Consider the following 27,797-nt stretch of genomic DNA (forward strand, 5'->3'; position numbering starts at 1 on the left):
GTCTGTCTTATTTTGTCTTCAGTTTTTTTTTTTTTAAAACCACAATAATCTTTTTTACCACTTATTTTACTCCATCACAGTCATCACAAATCTCTTTGCCCTGTATTGCTCTCACTGTCCTCTCCTTGGCTCCCCCTCTCTTGGTTTTTGTTTTCACTCTGCTCCATGTTGCTTTCTCCAGTGAAGCTCTCTTCCAAAGATCCACAGTCTTCCCTTCTTCCTGCTGCAGTTTCACTCTGCTCCATCTTGTCATGCATGTCTTCCAGGCTGCTCTGCTCTGGCGACCGATGCGGTGCCGACTTACTCTGCTCCCCTCCCGCCTCCTTTTTGATTATACCCAGAGGGACTTGTTGAGGGTTGTCTGGAGCCTCGATGGGGGTCTCCATCTCCACCTCCTCCACTTTCACCTGCACAGCAAAGACTACAGAGACAGAATCAAGTCAGCAAATTACCAAACTTGCATCATAAAAAGTGAGATAAGTGAACAGCGTGTTGTACAGGTTTGTCCACTTACTCTCGTGCTCCTCAGGCTCAGTTTTGGGCTGGATGAGAGGCCCTTTTGGAGCAAGACTGAGACCTTCCAGCCCTGGAGGACCGTTAGTGCCAGTGGCCTCGGGCTGCTGACCAGCATCATCTTTAGCTTGGTCCTGAGAGAGCCTCTTCTTCGCATTCTTCTTTCCTAAAACAAAACAAGGAAGTGAAAGCATTGTTATATAACCATCAGATGGAAGAAAACACTAAATATGATGACTAATCTGATTTCTGTGGCAAGACACAAGACTTCATATGCATTTCTGAGTCAAGACTTACTCTTTCTTCCTTTCTTGTTCTGTGCCGCCTGGCTCTCCATTAAATCAACTGGAAAACAGAATGAGACACCCGTCACTTTTATTCAGGGTCAAAAACATCTACACAGCCAACGTGACATCACGACTTCGCGTAAACATACACGCCACTTTCTAAAGCCAAGTGGCGTGTTATCTGTACGCATTTTGAGCTAGCCGCGTGTATATCTACGCCAGATACAGCGGAGGGGTTGGGTTTAGGAAAAGAAGAACCGGACGGTTGGGTTTAGAAAACAATAACGGGACGCGGGACAACAACGGCACGGTTGGGTTTAGGAAAAGAAGAAAACGACGTTTGGGTTTAGGAAAAGAAGAAAACAACAGATGGGTTTAGGAAACGTGACACGCGGGACACGATCCCCGGTCTCCTGGGTGAAAGTCCTGTGTTGTCTGACCCATCCACCACCCCGACCAACCTCCCTATGCGGATTTTTGGGCTTTCATACTACTCGCTACGGCGTAAATTGACACGCAATCGCAAGGTAATGTAAGGGCCCTGACACACCAACCAGACGGGCCGACCGTCGGCAGAAAAGCCAGTCGGACTGATCAGTCGGGTCCCGAGGTCCAAAAAATGCCTCAGAACACACTGAGGCGACGCCGACTTGAGCGTACGCTCTGCGCGAAATGGAATACGTCTCCATAGCAGCAGGCAGCGCTGCTCTGTATTCTTTCCATTAACAGTCTGATTATTTCCCAGAAAATGAAAACCGGCAGCTGATTGGACAAACGTGTCACGTGGTTCTTTTTTCTCCGGAAATTCACAGCCAGACTGTCATGGCGGCTTGTTCAGAATACGATCTCATATTGTACTAAAATAGTTCACCGAAACGTGTTTCTGAAAACATTTTAAGCGAGAAATAGGCCGTGCAGTTGCTGAATCTGTCTTCATTTCAGATTGACAAAGGTCAGTTTAAAAGATTTTCGTCAGATTTTGAGCGGCTCATCCGCTCCCCATTTCCGGGTGAGTCCCGACTGCCCTGTCCCCGACTGAACATGTCGGGTCGGCCCAAATGAATGCCGAGGGCTCCTCGGACGGCCGACGGCACGGGACACACCGAACAGACTCGAGTCACTGACCTCGCCAGACGGCCCGACGCCCGATTATCGGGCTGGTGTGTCTTCTCTCTAAGTCAATGGAGGCCAAACGGTGTTGATAAACACGTTAAAAATCGATTATGCGTCTTGATAACACGCCAAATTGACTTATTGAGATCAGTCTGACAGCACTGACTACCAGTCGCTCTTCTGTGACAGTGGACTGAGGTTAGAGAGGCGAACTGGACTGCTTTCTACCTCATTTGGTCTTTATTTCCACCAATTATCTAATCTGCAGTTCAATCAGAATTAAAATCCCTCACGTAAAACACCTCAATCAGAATAAACTGGTTCAGATGCCCAGTTGATGGCTTAACATTAACTCTACAACAAGCAGGGGGGTATTGCTATTAAATGGGGCGTTTTACCGAGTCCTGGAGGCGGCTGGAGCTGGTAGCCCATGAGGTCGCACCAGCCGACCGGGTAGATGTCTGGGGACTGGTGGTCCACCCACTGGTCAAACTCATCCTCCCAGCCGTCAAAGTGGATGAGCAGCAGGCGGCCCACGCAGCGCTTCACGGTGGCCACGCAAATCAGCCGCGGCTCCATCAAGTCCACCGCCTCCAGCTTCATGTTGGGGGAGAAGCCGTGACCCGGGTAATCCTGAAGAAAAATAAAATCCTGTTTGATAAAGTTCCTTCTCGTGCCAAAAAAAACCCAAACTAATAAAAAGATTGTGTAGTATTCAGGTAAAAAAAAAAAGAGAGAGTTCTCTGCGCTTCTGCAGACCACAACAATCAAGGTTGGTGCAACCAAGGCATGACAAAACAGTGTAAAGTAACAAAAAATTGCCAGTGCAACACAGATGTCTTCTTACTTAATCATTTTATTTTTTTAAGGTGCATAACAGTGACTAACGTTTCGATGTAATGTTACATCTTCATCAGTCATTGGACAAAGACATCTGTGTTGTACCGGCAATTTTTTGTTACTTTACAAAGATTGTGTAGTATTTGCATGTATACATTTAAAGATGTGTTCAGAAAAAGGACCGTCTTGGTTTGCCATTATGTTCAAGTTAGGACTAAGTTGCTATGTCGCTAAATAGAGAGCACAGCTTCAAATGCTACACGAGGTTTGGACTTTTTAATCTTACAGCGTTGAACAGTTGTCCCGGTGCAGCTTTAGCGTTGGTATCCTTCAGATATTTGTCCCAGGTGAAGGTCTGAGAGTCATAACCTGCCAAGACAGAGAAATCAGAAAGTATTCTCATTAACAGTATACTGCTTGAGTTATTTTTTCAGCAGAACGTGCACAACGGCTGGAGTCAAAGCAGTGAGCTGCAGCGGAGACGGAATGGAGGCACGTTTAGATTTACCTAGAGGTACCGTGAGAGGGATGAAGTTCTTTTTGCAGAAATTTACGGGAAGGATGGCATGAGATGAGGCGTGGTAACAAAACCAATCCGATCCGTTGTTTGATGTGGTGCCATCTATACCCACCATCAGGTAGCCATCTAACAGCACCTGGGAGGAGTGGAGGACAGCAGAGTCAGACACGCAGAAGAAAACGACAGCGTAGGAGTTATGTGTTTAGGACAAGGCAACATAGTTCACAACCACTTAATTGTTCAAGCAGATCAGTCTAGTCTGTCTGATGAGGTCTAAACAAGATTCGACAAACGCGACACACAAAACCAACCAAAAACAGCTGTCTTACCTTGTGTATAGTGGCCACACAGATGCTTCCCAGGTTCAGAGGGTCAATGGCCTCCAGCTTCATTCCCTCCTCAAAGAAAGCTCCCTCCATGTAAACAAACCTGGGCTGCAGATCACACAGTGGTTGTCAAGAGTTGTGCTGATAGCAGCACTACGTCGAGTGAGACTTTCCATAGTGAGCGCCGATTACTGTCCCATCAGCAATAGCCAAAAATGCACTCATTTCACCGCGACATCTACTGTCATCAAATAGGGCCCATTCAGACGAGAGAAAAAAAAAAAAGCCATCTGGCGATTCGCCGCAGGGTTTGTGCAGCGATTTCTGTCAGCTCGTTTATACTGTAGATCTCGACATTTCTGATCACACTTGAAGGCAGCATTATTTCACAGAGAAAGAGGGAGGCAGTGAGCTTTACTGTTTACTGTACAGGACTCACACCACCACCTCAAAATGGACTCCCAAGTCTGATCGGCAGTTACGTGATTGGCCACCGCAGGGTGACAAAAGAAATAGATATTCCAATAGCTTGAACCTCTGTCCTTTTAGAAGGAACATCGCAGGGTCATTTTTGGCCAGTTCTGACAGCTCTGTGTGTATTGAAGATAGATGAAGATGAAAAATGAGAAGAGAACTTCTGCGTGTGCCCTCTCGACAGTCGTTTGCTTTCCTCACTACCGTTTTTCTTCTCAAACACTAATTAGCTTAAGCTGAATAGCCAATCAGAAGGATTCCTCTCACCAACGGCAATTTAACATGTTGGATCGCCTGAAAAAAAAAAGCCGACCGGGGTGGCAACAGTGCGTGATAAACTGCAAAAAGTAGGGCGACGGACACCGATCTCCATGGTGTGTCAGCACCTAAACAAGACTCAAATGCTAATATAATGTGTACACACAAACTGAGGATTTAAGCCTAGTCATGAATCTAACAAACAGAAAAAAATAAATCTAGGGATATTACTACAAGCAGCTGTTGAGTCTACTTATGCTTTTTGAATCGTTTGATGAATTATTTCTTGAGCAATGCCATTTGTCTTACCTTTTTAAAGAGCAGGAATAAACTGTCACAGTTCCCCTTCCAACCACTGGCAGCAGCGTCCACACTTGCTATAATTAAAAAAGAAGCACTTAAAAATGTATGCTATGTGTTTTGTTGTATTACCCATGTCATTTCTTCTGTGTTTCTTGCTATGGAGGAAAAAAAAAAAACCACTTAATCCTCGACCTACCAGGTGTTTTAATAGCATGACCCACGGTGCTGGACCAGCCTATCGGGTGCAGCAGGGGACTCCACATGTGGCACCAGAAATCAGAGATGGTGTTTTCGGGGGCGTCGCTTTGGTCGGTGTACACGAGCCGCAGGCGGCCACCAACAATAGAGTCTATGACGGCCATGCGGGTCCGACTCACGTATTTGGGGTCCACCACCTCCACGCGCATCCCTATTCTGAAGGAGGTCCTCATGTTCTCGGCCAACTAGAGAGAGAGGGCCGATGGAAGACGCCACAGGGACAGACGTTGATTAATTCACTGAAGTTAAACAATTTGTGTAACTTGAATTCCTCGTACTCTTCACGTTTACAAGACAGATGAGTTATAAGCCAAATCATTGAGTTTTACCTTCAGGTAGAAGTCAACAGGTAGAGTGTTGGCCCCCACCAGCTTTGTCATCAGATACTCTTTCCAGTCCGGGATGTTCTGCTTCACATCTACGAACACACAGTTTGTCATCAAATTAGAACACATCCAATCACCGCAAATTTGAATTTATCAGTATCTGCCATTTAACTCCTGATTAGAGCTGGGCAATAAGGAGATTATCAAATATCACAATATTTTTTATATTGATATTGCGATGATACTGTAGGGTTGACTATTGGTGCTTTCACAAAATATTTACACAATGAGATTTGTGTTAAATAATCATCAGTAATGTGGATATCATGACTGGTCATGAAAGTGGGTAAAAGTGGGTAAAGGCAAATAACAACAGCTAGAACAGTCTGGTAGGTTCAGAAAATGACATCACTGTCCTGTAACGTAGCCTTTAAAACCAGTAAAGGCAACACTTGTGTCATATTAAGATGTCCAAAATGAAGGACGATATCTAGCCTCATGTATCGATATAGATATATTGCCCAGTCCTAATCCTGATCAAATTCTGATGCTTCATTCTAAGTGCTGGCCCAACCAGGACAGTCACGTTTACTATCCTAATGCCATCAGGGAGCCAATGAACCGCCGTGGTTCAGGTTTGAGTCCTCACCTTGTGGTGGCACCAGCAGCTTGCTCGTCATGGCGCACCATCCAATCGGGTTCAGCTCTCCCGAAACGAGGCTGCACCAGAAATCGTGGCTGCTGTCGTATTCAAAGCCTTCGTATCTCAACAGGGCTTTGTATCCTGGAGACAAGGGGTGGGAGGAAGGAAAGAAAGAGTGAAGATGCTATGGATGAACTTTTTAAATGGAGCAGTATCTTCTGAAAGGAACCGCACCAGCGGGGCAAACAAACTCTAATGCAATTCAACCGAACTAAACCAGGCAGGTGTGAAAGCGCCCTCTATGTCCGTCCAACACTTTGGTACAGTACATGGTACGTTGACAACTCCTGGGCATGCTACACTAACATTTTCTGTGGAGTTTCAATAGTCAAAAGGATAAATTCACATGTTCTGGCTGACCCCATGGCCTTTGCTCAAGACCATTGGCAAGAATGTGTATCGCTGCACACGCGTGCATGTACGAGATAAACAAAGCGGGGGGCCAACTCATAGAAAAAAAAAAAAACAGACCCATAGTGCTACCAGGGGAGAACCTTAAATATGAATAAAAAGAAAATGTGACAACTGCTCAAATTCATAATCATAGAAAAAGGTAATTCCATGCAGGAATGGCCTGTTCAAATAAACACTGGCAAAACAGGCAAGATGTACACACCTGCAATCTGGATGACCGTAGCGATCCAGTAGACTTTACTGGGCAGGACAGCGTTTGTGTTCAGGACCTCCACCTTCATCCCCATGGTGATGTCATCCCACTGGGCACACAGGGGAGCCTGCACGGGATAGGTCAGAGGTCAGACCATCAGTGGGAGATCTTTAATTTCGTTCACATTCATATATTGTTTCCTTCTAGCATTTAACTATTAGTTTTGCAATGCATTTTTTTTTTTTTTAATATGTTGGACTAGATTTTTCATGTTGGTGAGAATACTGTTTAAAAGGCTGTGTGTGCACGCCTAAATTCAAACCTATGTTGGCAATAATATTAAAGGCAAACATTTTATCATGATTTGATCTCAGAATGAGCTGTATCGGTATCTGCGAGTACGCAAGTCTATGCACCGATCCAAAACCAAGTAATTTAGCCTCGAAAGAAATCTACTTTTAAGTAGTTAATTTATGTTCTTTTTTTCATTATGAATGACTGTCAAACTAAATAATAAAATAAAGTTATCTGGCATTCATTCTCAGTGCAATGCATTTCTTCATGTTTTTACGAAGGATTTGACCTGAGGCAGGCCATACAACAATGCTAGCAATCATATCACATCCATTGAGGGTTAGCAGTATACAGCTGTTAAAAGAAACAATATATTATACTACCTTGTATCGAATTGGTACTCGGCATCGGCCGATAAGCAAGTTCAGGAAAAATTGGTGTTGGAACAGCTTTAGTTTCTAATTACACTTTGCAGATAGGACTCACATGTCTGAAGCAGGACACTGATGCAGCCAGAGAGGTTTCCTTCTCCAAGTAGGCGCCCCATGAAAAAGCTTTAGCCGCTGCTACAGAACGGAAAGAACAGAGGAATCATACAGCTAAAGTACGATTTTGTGGGATGTTTGTGTGTACATGTACTGTATGCAGCTTCTAATATTCCCCAAAAAGCACCAAATTCCAGTAAAGTTGGCCTTTGCAGGATAAATCAATGTCACCCACAAAATGATATGGCCCTGTTTAGACATAGAATCTGGTGTCAAAATATACTGTATGTTGAGACCAAATACGTCCAAGTAACTGCTTGACATCTGAATATGTATGGCAATAAAACTATTTAGATGCCCTGTGTGTGTGTGTCTCTGTGTGTGTGGTTAGGGCTGCACGATATGAGGAAAATATGTGATAACATTGTGTACTTGCGATAAATAAACAGATATTAATATGTACTCAGTTTAGCATTTCTGCTACTTTCAGTATTCTGTTAAAATACAACAAATTGCTTGTTGAATTTAAAACAAATGGAAGGAAATCATTTCCAACACTCTTTTATTGAATATATTGAACAATGAATTAAATATAAAAATGCACAACTAAAAAAAAGAACAACAATTACATTTTAAAGTGCAGTTTCCTACTGAAATTTTCTTTTAACCAACACAAAATATTTCAGCGTTTTTCGCGATATGTTGCAGCCTTTCGCAATGTGTATATGGTGCCAGTTGAAATTGTAATGACAGTTAAAAAAAAAAAAAAAAAGGATATATTGTGTAGCCCTAGTGTGTGTGTGTGTGTGTGTGTGTGTGTGTCTGTGTGTTTTCACAGGCCTCACCATCCTGTCCTGTTGGGGCTGGCGGGGATTTATTCACCTTGTGCAGCACTGTGGCTTTTTTTGAGGGGGGTCTTCCCTGGAGAGAGAAGCACAAAGAAAGATTGAGTGGTTTCATTGCTCTGTGCCATAAATTGACTTACAGTTGGTTCAGTATTCATTGGTGAACAGCATTATCCTGAAAGGAAAAAAGTGGACTAGTAGTAGCTTTTAAATGGCAAAACAAATCTAACATTAGTCAAAAAGCAAACTCTTTGGGACTAATTGCCAGACAACCTGTCTTTTTACAAAACCTCACAGTTTACTGCTGTTTTCCCAAGAATGTTATTAATGTGTAAAATCACATATTTCCAAAGTTAAGATGCAACTGGAATACAAAACATTACAACTGTAGTTACATATAATGTGTATATAATGTCTCTCTAGCCAGTGCACTATAGAGCAGCAGTGCCCCTATGTTTCTTTATGTCTATGCAGAAGGGGGGGGGGGGGCACATGCCCCACCTGTCCCCAGTGGAAAGTACGCCCTAGCTCAGAGGAGCATTTGAAAAAGAGAACATTTTTCGTCCTGTCCATGGTAGGCAGGGAAGAAGCTGCATTGGCATACCCATCACAACAGCAAAACATGGAAGCCAGAGCAGTACTTGACTTTAACATCATCAACTTTCAAGAAACGATTATCCATCTTCTTTTGGGAGAGCTTCCTTCAACAAGTGGGTCATTTCAGCACATCTGTGACTACAAAAAAAAGGCATTCCTGCTGTTCTCCAGTGTTGTCCTGGCAGCTTCATCCATTTCTGACATCTGGCCAGCCAGACCCGGTGGTGTTGCCCCACCCATTTCTGGGAGAGCTTGCTGTCTTTTAAACATATATTCATCACCATTCTATTTAAAACTCTTCCTAATGCACAAATTGAAGGAACTGGTGGAATTACATTTAAATTAGTCCTCCGGTTAAACGGCTCAGTGTGCGTTGCTTTGACTTCTGTGTGCCCGAGGTGTAATGAAGGTATCCAGTCAGGATGACTCGGTAGCGAGGCTGGTTTGCCTGAAAAAGTAGAATGTCTTTGATAAGTTATGTAGCTATGCAGCCAGCTAGATGTGCAAAATTAGCTGCGTGAAGCAACACACCCAACAACAAACCACACAACTTGGCTACCCTACGCCATGGAGCTATGCCATGTGTTTGTGTCTTACCTGTGTGAAAATGCTTTGAACACACTAAAATGTGTGAGGGAATGTTGCTAAAGGTGATGTTTGTTCGCCTTACAGCTACCATCCATGCCATGCGACGCCTCTTTGTTAAGTCGGAGACCCAACTTCCCTTGTGTTGCTTCCATGCTGGAAAGCTGAAAAACCGCATTCCGACCCGTTTCCCATGCCGGTCGTGAGAACGGCTATGGCAGTTGATAACACAGCAAGCGTTCACCATTCCAACGTGTTTTCAAGTTGGATACGGAAACACAACTGCAACTGCAACTTCTACTTCTACTTCCACTACTACTAGCTACTCCTCCTCCTTATGGATAAATTATTTTCGAAGTCAACTTCCGGTCTATCGATGCTACGAGGAAAGCACACCTCCGCTCATATGTCAAGTACACTTTTTTGCTTGTCATGCGTTACACCGTTCATTTTAAAAGGAGACAATTCGCAAATTAAGACCATTTTCTTCGTGACATCAACATGCCTGGGAGGGGTCCTTTACTGAAAATTAGGCCCTATGTTCCCATAGTTTCCACATTTCTAAGATTTTTTTTTCCAAAATTAGACCCCATGTTCCCACATTTCCTTTTTCATAAATATGCATCAGATTTTATCCCCCTTTCTCCCAATTGGTAGCCAATTACACCCAACCTATTATCCAGTAGCAATGGACTACAGATGGAATGTAACCCTAACCCTAACATAGGGCCTAATTTTGAGAAAGATCTTAGAAATGTGGGAAAACAGGGCTGTGGGACCATTGGGCTGCGGGACCATTGGGCTGTGGGAACATAGGGCTGAGGGACCATTGGGCTGTGGGAACATAGGGCTGAGGGACCATTGGGCTGTGGGAACATAGGGCTGAGGGACCATTGGGCTGTGGGAACATAGGGCTGAGGGAACATAGGGCTGACCCCGGCACGCGGTGGACTTAAGCAGCCGGCTCATCCAGGCTGTCGTGGTAGTCGTCCGTATCAAAGTGCTTCTGGCAGACGAACCGCTTGTTGAGAATGTGGAGCGGAGTTTTTACATCCATGTTGAAAGCCAGCAGCCATTGCCCCAGTCTATTTGGGTTGCCGAGTGGGAACCGATGAAAGACTAGGTCCGGGCGTTTAGTGTTCCAGCATGCATCAACGCTACACTTGTGCATCATTTGAGCTGTTTTAATATACAGACGTCTCCGTTAAATGAAAGCGTGAAAAGAGTTGGCCACGCCCGCAGACAGCCTCTCAGGTCAGTGCAATGTTTTCAAGTCCAGCGCGCTCCTCTTCTTCTTCTTCCAATTTTTTTCTCAGATTGATAGCTTTTTGCAAAATACCACCACCTTTTGTTCGTAATTAATCATGGAAATATACAGTACATTTGCAACAACAACAAAAAAAAAATACATCTGCTACACTCAATGTCTTGTTGAAACACACACACACACACACACACACACACACACACACACACACACACAGGATAGAACTAGTAGGGGTCTGTTTTTGGCTGAGTATTCTAATTAAGGAAGCAATAGTAATCACAAAAACCACAAACATGGCTTCATCTTGATGCTTTTCAGTACTGAAACAAGAAGTGACAGACCACATTCTCTTAAAGTCTTGACCAAATGTATTTCACATTGTTTTGCAGTTCTTCATAACTATATGTACTCATTCAATCTCTGCGCTCACACCTGTTAAGCAAGATATGCTCTGCTGATTTTGATTACATGTAAAACTCAGGTCTGTAAATGAAGGGTCTGAAGAGAAGTGCAGCTTCTCTGTGCCTCGAGAACAAGGATGGGAATTGGGAAATAAAGCACAGCTAGATGAAGGGAGGTGTCAAGAGAGAAAGCCCTGTTACTGCTTCTCCAAAAGTGGACTGAATCTACCACATTTTTGTATAATAAATTATTTATGAAGCTAGAAAATTGGAAAACAACACTACCTGGATACTAACATAACTTACTGTCAGATACCGCATAAGTATACACAGCAGACAGATCTGCCTAAACCCACAAAACAAAAAACATTTTGGACACTTATTATCACGAAATGCCTAAGGTGACCAAAGTGCCAAACTCCCGAAAAGTTAGTGAAATTATTTAATTAAGCAAAGCAATTACTGTCAGCTGTCCCATTGGTGCCACATAGTGGACAACAGTACAAGTGGTTGAACTGTCAATCTCTCTGTGTTTAATTCAAAAAAGAAATAATAAAGACGACACATTTTTGCATTGTTGAATCACTTGGGTGAAAAAAATAAAACTCTGCTTGAAAACAAGTGAACTAAAATATTTTCTCACCTGCAGTCGTGCCAGTATGGAGGTCTTCTTGGAGTTCGATGAATAGGACCGTGAACAAGATATACTGCAGAAACGCTTGGTCTTTGAAAAGAAGGTGCTAATATTGCCGGTGGTGCCACACATCTCACACACCACTGTAAAGATAAATGAATACTTTTAGCATAACACATGGTCAAATGGCTTTTAAATGAACAGACAGAAATGTACATTTTGTACATGTTCTCTCTTGTTCCTCACCTGGTCGTTCTTCTTTGTTTTTCCCCCCCGGCTTCATCTCTCCTCTTGTCAGATGGTCGTCGTCACATTCTCCATCAGTATTATCCGAGTCAAATGGCGCCATTTCATTGCATTCTGCCTGTGAAGAGTAAATAGAAAGCGTTGAACATGACTTTATATTATACATGTAAACAACCAAGAGGCTTGTTTAACACTCTCAGAATGACAAAAATTCGCTGTTTCTCTCTGCAGGGACCTTTTCCTGATCCAAAATAAACTACTCACTCTTGTGGTAGGGTCTCTTGGTTCAGCTGTAATGCTCCGGCGTTGGATAGCAGGCAGGCAGTTTCTACAGCCCACTCCATCACATGAGGAACAGTGAGGACGGACAAACACTGTAGGAGCAGCACCCGGCTTTAGCTTTAGAGTCCCTGGCTCAAAGTACTCCCTGCCAAAATGCTGGCAGCAGAGGTGAGAGTTGGGTGAGGCGACCCACTGGCTGCGGGTGCGCTGGACCTGCTTCTCCCATTTGCGAAACGCCTCAATGTCCTTTGGGAATTTAAACAGCGTCACACCATCTTCTGCAGTTTTGCCGCATCCATAAGCCACACAGTGGTAAGGCATCCTGTGCTCTGCTCACAAGAGGACCACCAATGCCTCAAAGTGCAATGCAGAATCTACAGCCAATGCATCCTTTCTTCTTCTGAGCTAGAGCTGTAGGGTGTTGTCCTAAAGCTCTGCAGAGGAAAGTGATGATATTGTATGGTCACAAGTAACATAGCAGACAGTTTTCTAATTCTACGACAGAAAACATTTACTTTTAGGTAACACCCATTTCTAGACACTAGGCATGAGAAAACAGTTGGTCAGCAGGGGCAGACACTGGCAGAGCTGGAACAAAGTTTATATCATTTTTATACTGTTTCTTGGTCCAATATGTATTGGTCTTAAATGCTGCATTCCAGTTAAGTAATACTGTAACTTCTGACCGAAATGACCGATGAAGAATGCTATTAGAAATAACAGTTTCTCTACATTTACTCATCCGTAAACATTGCCTGAAATAAGCAATATGAAAACACATGACACAATGATTATTTCTATTGAATTGATTGGTTGATAATCCTGATATCTGATTGTGTCAACAATATCCTAAGTCCTAAACAAAGAGTCTACAAACGGAACATGTACATTAGACAATGAAGCGTTCATTTCTAGACAACACAAACTTCTACAAACCAGAACTTTTGTTAAATAGGTGCACACAAAGTGAACGTCATTACCAGGCCTGACATGCAAAAAAAATAATGAACACGTTCTAATTCATTTCGCTGTTAAACTCACTGGTCTGAGCTAACTGTTAAAGCTGCCTATCAGCTTTATGAACAAGCTGGTCAAAACGTAAACAAAAGTGTGACTAGCTCACATGCTACATGCACGCTAACTGCTAATAGTGCTAATGGCACGTTTGTCAAATTATGAAGCAGTAATTCGCTTCTTATTACTTTACGTGGCTACTTACGTATAGGTTAATAACACCCAAGGCCTCATGGAAATGTTTCATAAAACTGCAAAACTATCTGGATGTGGATATAAGTTTAGCTAGCTAGCTATAGCTTCGTAGCCCCCCCGGCACTGTGCGGTCGCCTACCTTTTACGTCATCGTAGATCCTTCTTCTTCTTCTTCTTCTTCTTCTTCTTCTTCTTCTTCTTCTTCTTCTTCTTTTTTTTTTTTTTTTTTTTTTTGGCAGATTACTACTTTTGTATTATACCGCCACCAACTGTACAGGAGTGTGTAATACTATGAACTCTATAGAGTCTAGGCTTGAATTAATTCAAAACAAACAAACAAATAAACAAACAAACAAACAAACAAAGAAACTTATATTCTTTTCATTATACCAGTATTATTAAGAAAAATAAATAAAGCTTCAAGTCTCTCCCTTGTCATGCCCTTTTCTTCAAGTATATCATGTATTGAGTTCTCTCCTTCCATTTCCTGCCAGTTTATTCTATTATCATTATATTTCTCACATGCAAAAAGTACATGTTCCACATCTTCTTTGTCTTGGTATTCTATGCATAAGCCATTACCATGTCCTACTATTTGTAAGGTAGCATTCAATCCTGTGTGACCTAGTCTAAGTCTGGTATAGACCTCTTCTTCCCTTCTGTTAGAGAAATTAAAAAGTAAGACCGGTGGGACTGGCCCGTTCTGGGAACGGCAAGGATTGCAGGTGGAAAGTGTATAGAGCAACGGCTTATACATTGTCCCATACTAGCAGCCTAAAATCTCCTATTTTATCTGCTTTTATATGTTTAACTGTTTTAACTGCTCTTTAATGTTTAATTTCTTATACTGCACTGTAACTTTTATTCTCGTATTTTATCTGTTTTTATGTAAAGCACTTTGAATTGCCCTGTTGCTAAAATGTGCTATACAAATAAAGCTGCCTTGCCTTGCCTTGCCTTCTGTTTAAACTCAGCGAAGTAACCCTTTTCCCGGTCACATTCTTCTGTATTTTATGGTAGTGTCTAGCATTAAACTCTGCCTCCCATTCATTTTGCCATCTTTGTATATTTTCAGATTTAATTATGGATTTGGCTTCACCCTTCCCCAGTGGAACATAAATTCCTATATATTTGTTTTTCAGCATCTTTTTCGCAATTTTATCAGCCTCTTCGTTTCCTTTAATACCTATATGAGCTGGAACCCAACAAAACTGAATAATGATTCCAAGGTTCCTGAGATGTAATAGTAAATATTTTATTTCAATAATCAAATCTTCCCTTGATGAGTGACCTGTATCTAGGCTATGAATAGCTGCCATGGAATCTGTACAGATTACAGCTCTCAATGGTTTAACCTCTTCAATCCACCTAAGAGCTGTTATTATCCCAGTCATCTCAACAGAGTATACAGATAGAAAATGATCTTACCTATATCCATCTCTTTTGTTAAATTCTGGAATATATATCCCAATACCACAATCTTTTGATCCATCTGTATATATTTTAACATATCCATATAATGATGTTTTTATATATCCCTGGCAATATGCTGAACAACTTTGTTCATTTGGATACTCTCTCTTTCCTTCCAATAGTTCACTATTAACCTCTGGTGATGGAAGAATCCATGGGGGAATAGCACTTAGAACCAGAGAAGGACTAAATTTCAGTTCTTTAATTCCATATTGTTCTGCTATACTATGTTCCACCCAAACCCTTTTGATTTTGTTTGATATTCCCAGCAATCATTAAGAACTGAAATTGCTGGATTATTAATACTTCCCAACAACCTAACCCAGTATGTTAGAGACAATTTAACATACCTTAGACTGAGTGGAGATTCTTCTGATTCTACTAATAAAGCACATGTAGGGGTTGTTTGTATAGCTCCTAAAGCAATTCTTATAGCTTTGAATTGAATCCTATCAAGTTTCTTAAATATGTTTCGCATGCTGAACTATAAACTACACACCCATAGTCTATGGTAGATCTTATTAAAGCTTTATTATATATGTACATCAAAGACTGCTTATCTGCTCCCCAACACTGTTAAGTGGTCATCCTCATTAGATTTACAACCTTTATAGATTTTGTTTCAACATGCTCTATATGATGTTTCCATGTAAGTCTTTCATCCAACCACATCCCCAAATATTTAAATTTCTTCTTTCTTTCAATTGATTGATTGTACAACATAACTTTATAACTTTCTGGGATATTCTCTCTGGTAAAGAACATAACTTTGTTTTAGGTATGGACAACTTAAATCCCCAATACCCCATTGTTCTATTACTTGTATATCCCTTTGAACAGCTGTGGTTATGTATGATATGTTGCATCATCTGCATACAACAACCCTTCATTCCTTTCCCCTAATTTTTCAAATATGTCATTTACCATAATATTGAATAATATGGGACTAATAACACTTCCTTGAGGAATTCCACTTTCAACCATAATCTCTTTACTTATCCTATTACCAACTCTGACCCTTATTGTACGTTGTGACAGAAAGTCTGGGATATAATTATAATAATAACATTCTCCCACTGATTCCCATTTTATCTCATAAGCTTTTTCAGTATCTAAAAACACTGCCACCATGACCTCTTTCATAACTAGTGTCTTCTCTATTTCATTGCTGAGCTTTACTAAAGCATCAGTAGTTGATTTACTTTTTGTTTGATATTTTTTTAATGGACATTTATATTCAAGAAAGTAAATTAAATGCGCCACTACTATTTCTTCCATTAATTTTCCTAAATGGGATGTCAAAGCAATGGGTCTATAGTTCTCTGGATTGCTAGAATCCTTTCCTGTCTTAGGTAATGGAAGAATGGTTGCATCTTTCCATACTTTTGGTAATTTACCCTGATTCCATATCTTGTTGAATAATACAAGAATTGTTTGTAAAAGTTTATCAGGTAGATTTCTAATCATTGCATAACATATGTTATAACATCCTGGAGAAGAGTATCCTGTATTACCTAAAGCCATTTTAAGTTCTGATAAATTAAATTCAGTATGTAATATAGACATATTTCCCTCTCTGGAATTAAGAATGTCTTTGTTAGCATTCAGAATATCTTCTAGATGCTTCTTACGCACGCACAAAGCATTATGGGAGTTGAGGTTTTAACACAATTGGAAGGTAATAGTAAATGAATATACGGGGGTAGAAGTGTTAAAATGTTGGGTTACTTTACTAATAAATAGAGTAGAAGTTAGTAGTAAAGGTGGTTGTAATTGTAACAGTAAACGTTTTAGTGGTTGCCTTGCTTGGTTAAATTCGTAGCCTATATATAAAGCCTAAATATACAAACAACAAATAAGTCTGCTTCCTTTTGTAAAAACTTCCTCCAATCTGTTGCTTTGCATCTGCCATATTATTATATTTACAGAAAACACACTTGTGCATACCTGTTTTTCTGTATTTTACTTTGTATGTTATTGCCGTAATAATCTATTTTACTTTTTTTATTTATTCATTTTTTATTTTAGTTGATTTATTTATTTTTGTATTCTTTAACAAAGGATCATGTACGTTCCCCTTCATGTTCCAATTATAAAAACTATCCTAATTATACCATCCTCCTTACACAATTATAGTCTTTTAAAAAAAAAAAAAAAAAGACTATTTTACTGTTTTAATTAGCAACTATTTGCATGCTTGTAAAGTGAGCTGAAATATGTAATAACTGCATGTTGTAATTTATAAGTTTGTAAAATTCCATTTTCTGTAGGCTGTTCTCTGATTATTATATTGGCTACGACCAAGACAGTGAGGAGTATGATGTTTCCTTTTTCCAATACACACATGCACTCTCTTAATCTAATAATTCTAATTTATACTTTATTAATGATTTCCAATATTGGTCTGGCCCCATTTAAAGGGTTACAAGATAAATCTGAGGAGTCGTAAGATGGTTAATGTTGTAGGAAAGAACAAAAACCAAGTTCTGCTATACTTCTCCAATATATACATATAATTCTCAGAGCCTTTTTCCTGCAGCGCCTGGTGTAAATATTATTTAGGCAGGGTAAGGCACCACATATTGTGTGTTCAGCCGATCAAACCACTCTCTGCAGGGCCTTGCGGTCCTGTTCCATGCTGTTTCCGTGCCAGTGATGTTTTCCGTCAGGATGTTCCTCAATGTAGGAGTAGAAATTTCTCAGTATTTGAGGGGATACCTGGAATTTCCTCAGGTGTCTGAGGAAGCCTTGTCTTTCGCACCATTGAGTCAGTATGCAGTACCCAGGTCAGACCTGATGTAGACACCAAGGTACTTGAAGCTATCCACCCTCTCCACTGAGGACCCATTGATATTAAGGGGGCCTTAAGAGGTTCCTTCCCTGCTTCTTCCCAAAGTCCACTATTATCTCTTTTGTCTTGCTGACATATTTATGAGTAGGTTGTTGTCCTGACACCAGCGGGTCAAGTCCTTTACTTATTTCAGGGCGGCCTTTTCATTGTTGTCTGTGATCAGGCCCACCACAGGTGTGTTCTCAGCAAACACGATGATAGTGTTGGAGTCGAAAGGGGCTACACAGTCGTGTGTGTACAGGGACTACAGCAGGGGACGCAAAACACAGCCCTGGGGGGCTCAGGTGTTAAGGATGAGAGTGGAAGAGGTGTGTCCGCCCACCCTTACCACCTGCGGTCTGTCTGTCACATGCACAGTAAGGTGTTTAATCTCAGGTACTTGAGCTTTGTAACGAGCCTGTAGGGAAATATGGTGTTAAACGCTGAACTGTAGTCAATGAAAAGCAATCTCACATAGCTTCCTTTCTTTTCCAGGTGAGATAGGGTGTTGTGGAGGATGTGTGCTATGGCGTCTTCCGTTGTTCGGTTGGGACAGTATGCAAACTGTAATGGGTCCACTGTGCTGGGTAGTGAGAAGCAGATGTAATCATTGACCAGTCGTTCAAGTATTTCTTCGCTGAAGAGGTGAGTGCCACTGGGCGGCAGTCATTCAGGCTGGCTGATCTTGTTTTCTTGGGTACATGAATGATGGTGGACTTCTTTAAGAGATCCCAAGAAAAGCGTAGGCGTGCAAGACAACATACAGTTACACATTCAATACAAGAATACAGATGCATACAGATGCATAAAGTACAGAATTAAGTGTGCAGAATACAATAGGCTACATAAAGTACAGAATTAAGTGGGCATTACAAAGCAAAGTGAGGTGTAAGGAAGTCGATGCATATGCGAAAGTGATAAGGTAATAACACGAATAAACATGAATATAGAGTCAAGTGCAAATTGTGGTCTAGGTAGTGATGATATAACGCAATGTATATGAAACGATCTATATAAATGCTGAAATGTGGTGAGGTGTCAGTATACAGTTAGTACAAGTAGTGGTCTAGTTAGTGATGTAAAGCAGTAATAGCACAGTAAACATGAGTAGACAATCTATATAGAGACTGAACGTAGTAAAGAGTCAAGATACAGTAGGTAATGTAGATCATTTATAACACAATATACGTGAATAGACAATCATAATAAATGCTGAGATGTAGTAAAGAGTTAATGCACAGTTAGTGCAGAGTGTGTTCTAGATAGTGATGTGGAACAGTAATAACACAATGTATATGAGTAGGCAGACTATATAAATGCTGAAAATGTAGTAAAAAGTCAGTATACAATTGGTGCAGAATGCGGTCTAGATAGTGACGTAGGTGTACAAGAATTGTATGACAAAGGTGGGGAGAAAAGTTGAGCATGCAGATGATTAGTGCAAAGGAGTGTAAACAGATAGATATAAAACAGTGCAGGTGACGATGTGCGACTGTGCAAAGGGGCAAGGCAGAGATAATGGAATAAGGGTGTGCAAAACAGAGCTTGAATGATGGAGAACAGTTAGCACGTACAGTGATTGGTCAGGAGCTCAGACAGACGTGCTTTAAAGGCACTAAAGGTAGATGGGTGAGAGGTGCACCCATCCATTCCCTATGCTTCAACTGTTTCTGCTTGTTGGCTACCGATGGCCTCGAAGCAAGTATAAAAGGCATTTTGCTCACTTCTATAGACACATCAGCACTTGACAAGGGGCGGGGGGGTCTAATCTGTAATAGACCTTGCCACCGGCTTTTGGGGTTGTCCTCCTGGAATTGTAGTTCTACTTTCTTTCTGTAGTCCCTTTTTTTCCTCTTTGCTACTTATTTCACATTGTAGGCTACTGCTTTATAATTGTCCACGTTTCCAGACTGCTGTCCTAATTTGTAGGCGTAACCGTAGTTTTGGTATTCCATGGTTTCTGGTTGTGGAATGATTTAACTGTAGTGTTGGGTACACTTGCTTTTTTTGTTTTAGAAATTAAATCTACCACAGGCTATCTAAGTTGAATCTGAAATTCGCCTGGCCTCCATCTTTAAGTGAATTGTTTCTCTTCTGTGATTAACCAGTTGGTATTCAAAGTAACGGTGCAGTACCACTACCAACTGTTAATAAACTAACCTAAGTCTTCATCAACACATTTTTACAATCCAGTTAAATAACGGCATCCATGTATTTCTTCATCCATTCCTTTATCTAATTGTACTACTAAGTCATCAGATTAGCCTATCATTGATTTAGTCACTTAACAACAATTGGATACCATAAACGTGGCAAAGGTAGGATAACAATATGTGTACTCATTGCCCCTTTAAAAGGTAGACTCTTTTGATATTTGGGTCCAGGGTAGGTGTAATGGAGTGAAGCAATAAATCCAAATTTAAAAAAAAGTCTTTATGTTTGTATTTTAACCAAAGTTGTGTGGTTGGCCTGGCAGAGGTGGCAACTGCTACAGGACCTTGCAGGCCACAGTGTGTCCATTGTTTTTTTTTTCCATTTGTTAGGGAATGTGTACCATTAAGCACTTTATAAACTTGAAAGCAACTTGTGTATTAAAGCTTACCCTAAACGAATGTTTGTCTTCTGCTCTGTTTGTATATTTGGTGATCAATAAGCATCTGAAGCTTCAATATCTACTCTTTGCGTTTCCAGGAGATTTCAATTGTTTTTATTTAGTTTTTTTTCGGTGGCACATCGGAAGCCCTTTTCTTCTATTCTTTTTAACATAAACACAATATCACATTGGTAGGGACCTTAATAAGGACCATGAATGACTTAGGCCCTGGCATGCAAAGTTTAGTCAAAGTAATCAATATTATTATATTTTCAAGCTTCAAACAGACTCTGATAACTGTTCTTCAACATATTAAAATTGTTCTAAGTAAGTAATGCTGATCAATGGCAAAGTTGGGGGCAGAGTAGTTTTTTTTGCCCCAGGGCCTACTAGCATGTTAATCTAGTCGTGACTGGGCATCAGAATCAGAAAGCAGTTTATTGCCACTGTAGTGGAACTACATGGAATTTTCCTTGATGATTGGGTGCATACAAACAAACAAACATATTAAACATTAATAAGAATAAACAATTAATACCAAAACAGAGACAAATATATACAAAATAGTGATGGCATGATACCCACACTGCCAGGGTTTGATTCCTAGTATAAATATGCGCTTATGGCCCTGTCCATAAGTGTTATGATTCACTGATGTGGTTATTAAATGATAATGCAGGTATTGGTGAAGCCTTCGTATAGTTTTTTTTCATGCTGTGGAATGCCACTTTTGAAAGCAGGTCAGTGGATGTGATAACCTCCCTTGCAGCCACGTAGTAAAAAAGTATCCAGAAGATACATGAGATTGTTTATAGAGAAATTTAGATAGACCTCTGATTGTAATCTGTAAGCAACCACAGTTTTTATCTTCACCAAGATGGACTTAGGACCTGTGGGGCCTAGTGGCTATGTGCTGTGATAAACAATTCAAAGATTTGAAAAAAAAAAAAACAGCATTTCTCAGAGAGAGACATTTCCATTCTTACTTTTTACTATACGTCAATTGAGTTTAACCTTCAAAAATATTGTCATAATGGATTTGTTGTAGTAACCACAACTGGGGAGAATAAAACAAAGTAATAGAAGCTCATGTTTTCTCAAACAATGACTATAAGCAGTGTATATCTTTATACTCCTAATATGCCATTTAAAACTTTTATGAACACAGTATGCATCCCCAAAAGGTCTGAATCAAACAGGTTTAGAAAGATACATTACATTATGCATCTCTAGCTGTAAAATCCCACTCTTCCCCATTGCTGCTGACAGCAAACACATTTGTTTTCTTCTTTTACAAACTGCTTTTATCCCACTGGACGGTCATCATGAATTGGTGGCCCAATGCAATTCAGATTCACAAAACTTTATTCTAAATTGTAGTACAGATGAAGTTGAAAAACATAAACCCATGCTGACCATGACCAAATGTGGAGCAGTTACATCTATGTTGTAGTGTATAATGCAACTCCTCTTGTGCCACTGTAAGCGCAGGTTTAGAAGAAAATGTTGGCTTTTCAAACTGGTCATTGCTTTCCAGTAGGTAACAGACTATGGGTGATTTGAACACTTTCCTCCAGTAAATGATTTAGTGTGATCCATAAGAGAAGTTAAGACTCAAGCAGCAAATGTACATTTACAGATGTAATAAATACTCAGCAATAAGAGTAAAGGCTGATGGCTGTGTTGGTAGAACAAGACTTACTTTTTTGACTGAGGGCTTGAGTGAGACTGGCCGTGGAGCCAAATTGCATAAGTCACCATTCTGCCTATGAGAAAGCAAACAAATTAAAATAAGGCAGATAGGACTGGGTATTAAATTTAATGAATGTCAGTTATTGTAATCAAGTTTCACTAAGTCTTTCCACTCATGCATACTGTTTTCAGTGTTTGTGAATCCACCTTGGTCTGCTGCACTAAATGTTTATTTTGCTCTTTTAATGGTAGCTAATGGCTGTAAAACTGATTGGCAATTAGATTACTTGCATTAAGATAACTGTTGAACATAATCCAACTTTAATCTTTGCAACTAAACCTCATCAAAAAGCAGCTGCAAGTTCAGGTTGATGCACATTTCATAATTAATAACTTTTCTTTTTTTCTTTTACATGCATAGTCCAGCGAATAAGCATTATACTTTATTCACCATTGCAGCTTCACATTTGTCAGCTTTATTTTTTTTAATTTATTTGCATCCCCGCATCCTTATACCCGCTGCCACCAGCAGCACCACCATCACTTCGCAGGCAAAGAAGCCTTTTCTGCCCGACATTATCTCCATCCAGACTCCGCTGGAAAGGAGGTTGAAATGACGGATGCAACCATGGGAGAGAGACCCGGGGATAGTTTATTTACATCCGAAGAGGCTGTGTAAGTTTAGAGGGAAGCCGCTGCGTGTGTCTCCCTCTTTACTTTCACCGACCCCCTCCTCCTCCGCTGGCAGAAATTTATAAAGAACAAAAAATCCGACGAGGGAGGGAGGGGGGTTGATATACGCCGAAGCTGAAATCGAGAGGCGAACCCAGGGAAAGAGGAGTAATTTGTACACGGGACTTTCCCCCTCTTAGTCCCCCCAAAGGAGGGGGAAAAGTCGCAATATTGGAAACGAAAAGGAATGAGCTTCTAAGGGCGTGAAAACGTCTGCAATTGTGGATACTTTATATATTTTTATTTCGAAAAAATATGGCCGAGAACGTTCTGGACTCTGGCCCGCCTTCAGCCAAAAGGCCTAAACTCTCCTCTCCGGCACTTTCCGCCTCCGCCAGCGATGGAAATGGTAAGTATTATTTTATGATATCATTTGTTACGGTGTTATTCGTTAAGTTTGTTATTTTTCGGCGGCCTGGATTTACTTGAAAGAGGAAAAAGACGCGGGATTACTCTTCTGTTTTTGTCGTAGCTTGCTAATGTTAGCTTCCTAGTAGTGAGTGTGTGTCGGACGTGAAGAAGAGCTCCCCCAGCTAGCTCGCATGCTAACAGCCATTTTAGCCGGAGGTAGCTCTGTTAGCAAAACGCTAGGCTAGCTAGCTAACTGAATGCGGATCCCCAACTGACGGTCCCGTGTCTAATGGCTACCTTAGCCGGGCTGATAATAAGCTCTATGCCAAGTCAACTCATGATAAAGTTGTTTGGTTTCTTACAGTTGTGCCAAATTGACAGTCAGATACAGCTACCCCCATTCTGTGATTTGAGTTTCCAAGGCTTCAAGCGTCTAAAGCAATCTGTTGTGTTGCCCCATCAAAACTCGTACCCTTTCCCCAACTAACGTTAGCTACAGTGAATAGTGTTGGCGAAAGCAGAGGTTGTCGATGGTGGCGAGGCAAGCCTTGTGGAAGAGACAAATTTAGGCCCAAGGGTTCGACTGATTGTTTAGCTAAATTGCCATTGTAGGTGTGTGTTTTTGTGGATGGCGTGTGACAGCACCTGGAATAGTGGCCTGAGAGCAGAACTGTGGAGCATGGACAGCGCCATGTCCTGCCACTGGGTTATTAACCAGCGAGTCAAGTTAGCAAGCAAATACTGCTGCACGCATCTGCTCCATTTTATCACTTAATCATTCATTTTACCATGAACAGCTGCATCTTGGGCTGTCCACTCGGCTCAGGTTGTCCGTGGCAGTCAGCATCCGTGGACAGGGACTTTTAAGGTTAAGTCATCCAGACGTTTGACACGTTTACGTTACCTTGCATGATATTTTTTCAATTGTCAGTGCAGTGCTGTCAAGAAAGGAATCTGTATAAGGAATGCAATTTATTGCACTTAAATTTAATGTCTTTGAAGATCATTTACCATCGGTGTGTGTATTGTTAAGTTGAGAAACAAAAGCATATGACAAATTGAGAAGATTTGATATGAGAAATTGGTACAAGTTCTTGCATAATAGTATACCCTGTATACCTTCAAAGAGCAGTTTGTAAATCATGTTGCTGCTGATTACAGATTTGTTAAATTTCAGAGGGCTGCAATATTGTCATGCACTTGTTGTCATTGTAGTTTAATCATTTGACATGGTCACAATTCTAAGAAACGACTGTCAAATTCCAATTACAAGTGACAGTTAGGACTAAATTAGATCCTGTACTTTTTCTAAATTTGCAGGGGGTTTTTGGTCTTGATGTCCATCATAAAGAAAAAGAAAGATACGTGATGGACATCATGTATCTTATTTGACTGCCTAAGCTGTGTGCTGTTGAACTCACTCGATACAGACTTACACAGTGAGTGTGCGTCTCTACTGACTTGGTTCCATTTTGTGGCGTTACTTCTACGTCGTACATTCGTCACCTTGTCTGTACAAACCTGTCTTTGCAACATGTTGAATCACTTTACTGGTCAGGGATTCTCTGTGCGAGCAAACCATGTGGGCGTGTGTGTTTGCAATGTATGTTTGTGCATGCAATTCTTCTGGAACTCACCTGAAACTTTGTGCTCACTTGTGTAATTATTCTTGGTGGCATGTTATTAATTTCTGAAGGGAGAAAATTGTCCATACACCTCCTAAACAGATTTTATCAGTTTTTATTGTCAAACATGCAATTGCATTTTCTCAGTCATGCTGAAAAAATGAAGGATTATACCAGCTTAACATGGCTGTGGCCCTTTTTGTTTTCCTCTCACTTTCTCTGCTTGTCTCCCATCTCATTGACTCTCCTCGCCTAAACTTTGCATTTCTTCTCCATTTTAGATTTCGGCTCACTGTTTGACTTGGAGCATGATCTCCCAGACGAGCTCATCAACTCTAATGAATCAGGCCTGGTCAATGGCGGGGACCTCAGCCAATTGCACACCACTCTGGGAGGAGGACCTGCAGGGCTGGGTCCTGGAGGAGGCAGTGGAGTTGCAGGAGGAATGGGACTTGGACTTGGCGGAGGCCAGGATGCGGTGGCCAAGCACAAACAGCTGTCCGAGCTTTTGCGCTCAGGGGCACCCACCTCGGGCCAACAGGGACACCAAGGAGCCATGGGCAACCCAGGAGGCCCCACCACCATGGGGCAACACTTGGCCAACATGAAGGCATCCCCTGGCCAGGGGCCTCCGCAGATGATGGGCCAGGGGCAGCAGCAGCAGCACCTCTCCCCCCAGCAGCAGGCCAACATGATGCAGCAGCAACAGAATGCTGCAGCTGGAATGATGGGTGGCATGAACAGGGCCATGATGGGAGCACAGCAGAAAGGCAATAATGGACAGCAGCAGCCAGGCATGATTGGGAGCCAAGTGATGAATGGCTCCCCCAGGGTGGGCTTTGGGAATCAGGGGATGGGTGGCAACGGCAACCTGTTGGCCGAGACCCTACAGCAGCAGGGAGCCGGGGGTCAGGCCGGGATGAGAGGCCAGCAACCTGGAGCAATGAACAAGGTAGCGACTCCTTCAATTATAGAAATGCTGTTCTTTTCCTAATGAAAATGGTTTGACATCATTTATTTTTAAAAGTTTGATGGAATTTATATGTAATAAGAATGTTGTTAATGTCATATCGGGTGAAAATATAATCTTGTATTTCTTTCTAAATACTTTTCTAAGTTTGAAACAGAAACATGGACTAATTAAATAATAATAATAATAATAAATTTAAAATAAAGTATAAAATTAATAAAGGCATCATTACTTACATTTCATCATTTAGTGAAACCGAGTATAACAGCAAGTTTTTTTTGCACATGATTGATTGTAGCAAAACCTATTCATAAAATTGTATTATTAGCTTTAGTTTTTCCTTTAACTCAAGCTACTTATCTGCAGGCTGTAGTAGGGTTACACGATGACAAAATGTGATATTGCTATATCGATATTAATTTAGATATAAAAGTTATGGGAAAATGCATCAAAATAGATTCATAACAAATACAACACAAGGTTTATTTCAACTGATGGTCATATTGGACTGGTACAACATGAATAAATAAATAAATAAATAAGGACCATGTCTACAGAACAGGACATGTTTTACTGGTTGGACAGTATAAAATAAATAAAGAGAACAGGACACAACTTTTCTTTTGCTTCTCTGATTCGTTCCGTTTAGTTGTCTCTATCAATTTCTTCACTTACACTGTCACTCTGTTGAAATACGCACACGTGTTACGCTCCATAGGGTTTGTCACGTAGTGTCCGTGCGCTGACGTGTACTAACGTGCAAGTGGCACGGTAACTGGCCAATGAAACATGATCATTATAGTGTATCAAGCGGGCTCTAAATCGAACACAACTAAGCCACACAGCCAACGAACGGGACGCAGCGCTCCACAAAATATTGCATACTTTCGATATAATATTGCGCAACGTGATATTGCGATAACGATATTGAGTCGACATATCACGCACCCCTAGGCTGTAGTTTGGTTCTCTATCGAGAAAGAGATGTTTATTTTGTACACGACCACAAAAAGTGGTGCTTTGGGTCCACGACTGTCTGTATTCTACCAACCTTGAGCGACGCACAGCACATTTATGTTTGGAGTTGAAGTGGCAGAAAACTGTTCTGCTTGTGTGATTGACAGTCCCACAGGGGTGACAGTAAGATGTTGCAGTGGCATGCTGCTGCTGCTGAATGAATGTGGTGGAGACACTGATGTTTGATTTTGCCATAGAGCTCAAAAGCAGTGAGAGGGTTTCTAGGTTAGGTATAGGGAGCAGTAAAGGAAACATGCAGTGGAGGAAAAGACTGATGATAAATAGATCAGTGATTTAAAAAAAAAAAAAAAAAGTTCAAATAACCCCTTCAATGTGCAGGGAGAAAAGCGGAACTATGTCAGATTGCTATTAAACACTCTGCTGGCTACTGTTACTTCTGTTGATGTTGAGTTGTGGTTTGCATGATTTTCAAATTATTTTTTAATGGTTTAATTACACATTACTGCTGCGATTTAGAAGTACATTTTCTCTTTTCAGTAGTGGGTAACGTCAATGTTCTTGAGCAGTAGAAAGCGCAAGATGTATAAACATGTTCTTTTGGGAGATGAATGCTTTGGCTTTGATGGAGTTCATGGTGTGAGGTCCTGCTCATTTAATGGCTCCGATTTGAGATCTTGGGGAGACACTGTAAGATTATGTTGTAAACTGGCAGAACACAAAATGCTGTTAACATGTACAGTTCAAATGCGATCACCGATAACATCAGTGAAATGTGGGTGCATCAACATCGTTAATTGTTGTTACTTTGCCTGATGTATCCTACATCACTCTCGTAGGCTCTTCATATTTTTTCATCATTCTAACTAACTCCCTTTCTCTCCTCCTCCTCCTTTTTTACTTCTAGATGGGGATGATGGGGAACCCAGGGGGCCCTTTTGGAGGTCCATATGCAGGGCAGGGGAATCAAGGTCTGGGAGGCGCAGGGCTGGGCCCTCAGCTCCAGAACAAAGGTCCCATGGCCCAGTTCAATGTGGACAAGAAGAACCAGCCCATGCAGGGAATGGCCGCCATGGTAGGAAACAAATACAAACTCACTGAAAAAATGTACTATAATTATTTTTACCAAGTTGGCAGATTTAAGTATCAGCTCAAAATGATTCCCTTATCTCTCATCTCTTCC

General features: G+C 41.1%; 2 protein-coding genes across 14 annotated transcripts in view; one reads left to right on the forward strand and one right to left on the reverse strand.

Annotated features, from left to right (window-relative positions):
• Positions 1–36: 36 nt before the first annotated feature.
• l3mbtl2 (L3MBTL histone methyl-lysine binding protein 2) lies at positions 37–13,529 on the reverse strand. Of its 5 annotated transcripts, none has more exons than XM_035997216.1 (18): positions 13,513–13,529; positions 12,147–12,598; positions 11,883–12,000; positions 11,646–11,779; positions 8,153–8,228; positions 7,309–7,388; positions 6,538–6,655; positions 5,868–6,002; positions 5,222–5,310; positions 4,831–5,077; positions 4,641–4,708; positions 3,603–3,707; positions 3,262–3,409; positions 3,040–3,122; positions 2,312–2,546; positions 811–858; positions 515–679; positions 37–421 (listed from the first exon to the last, which is right to left on the reverse strand). In XM_035997216.1, the coding sequence occupies exons 2-18, from the start codon at positions 12,483–12,485 to the stop codon at positions 84–86; spliced, it is 2,526 nt and encodes an 841-aa protein (XP_035853109.1). In that variant the 5' UTR covers positions 12,486–12,598; positions 13,513–13,529; the 3' UTR covers positions 37–83. The 5 variants fall into 5 exon arrangements, with proteins under 5 accessions (XP_035853109.1, XP_031153801.1, XP_035853108.1 ...); XM_031297941.1 differs by lacking the exon at positions 13,513–13,529 and adding an exon at positions 13,384–13,506 and having other exon boundaries at positions 7,309–7,385; XM_035997215.1 differs by lacking the exon at positions 13,513–13,529 and adding an exon at positions 13,384–13,506.
• Positions 13,530–22,516: 8,987 nt separating this feature from the next.
• The window catches only part of ep300a (E1A binding protein p300 a), a 32,738-nt gene continuing 27,457 nt past the window's right edge, over positions 22,517–27,797 (forward strand). For 4 of the 9 annotated variants that reach the window (XM_035997628.1, XM_035997631.1, XM_035997629.1 and 1 more), the window contains exons 1-3: positions 22,518–23,042; positions 24,951–25,621; positions 27,522–27,689. In XM_035997628.1, coding sequence (XP_035853521.1) covers positions 22,949–23,042; positions 24,951–25,621; positions 27,522–27,689 — 933 coding nt within the window. In that variant the 5' untranslated portion in view covers positions 22,518–22,948. Of the gene's footprint in view, positions 23,043–24,950; positions 25,622–27,521; positions 27,690–27,797 lie in introns of all 9 variants that reach the window. The other 5 variants (XM_035997630.1, XM_035997635.1, XM_035997632.1 and 2 more) reach the window with 3 other exon arrangements.

Source organism: Sander lucioperca, chromosome 22 (assembly GCF_008315115.2).
Source record: "Sander lucioperca isolate FBNREF2018 chromosome 22, SLUC_FBN_1.2, whole genome shotgun sequence".
NCBI lineage: Eukaryota > Metazoa > Chordata > Actinopteri > Perciformes > Percidae > Sander > Sander lucioperca.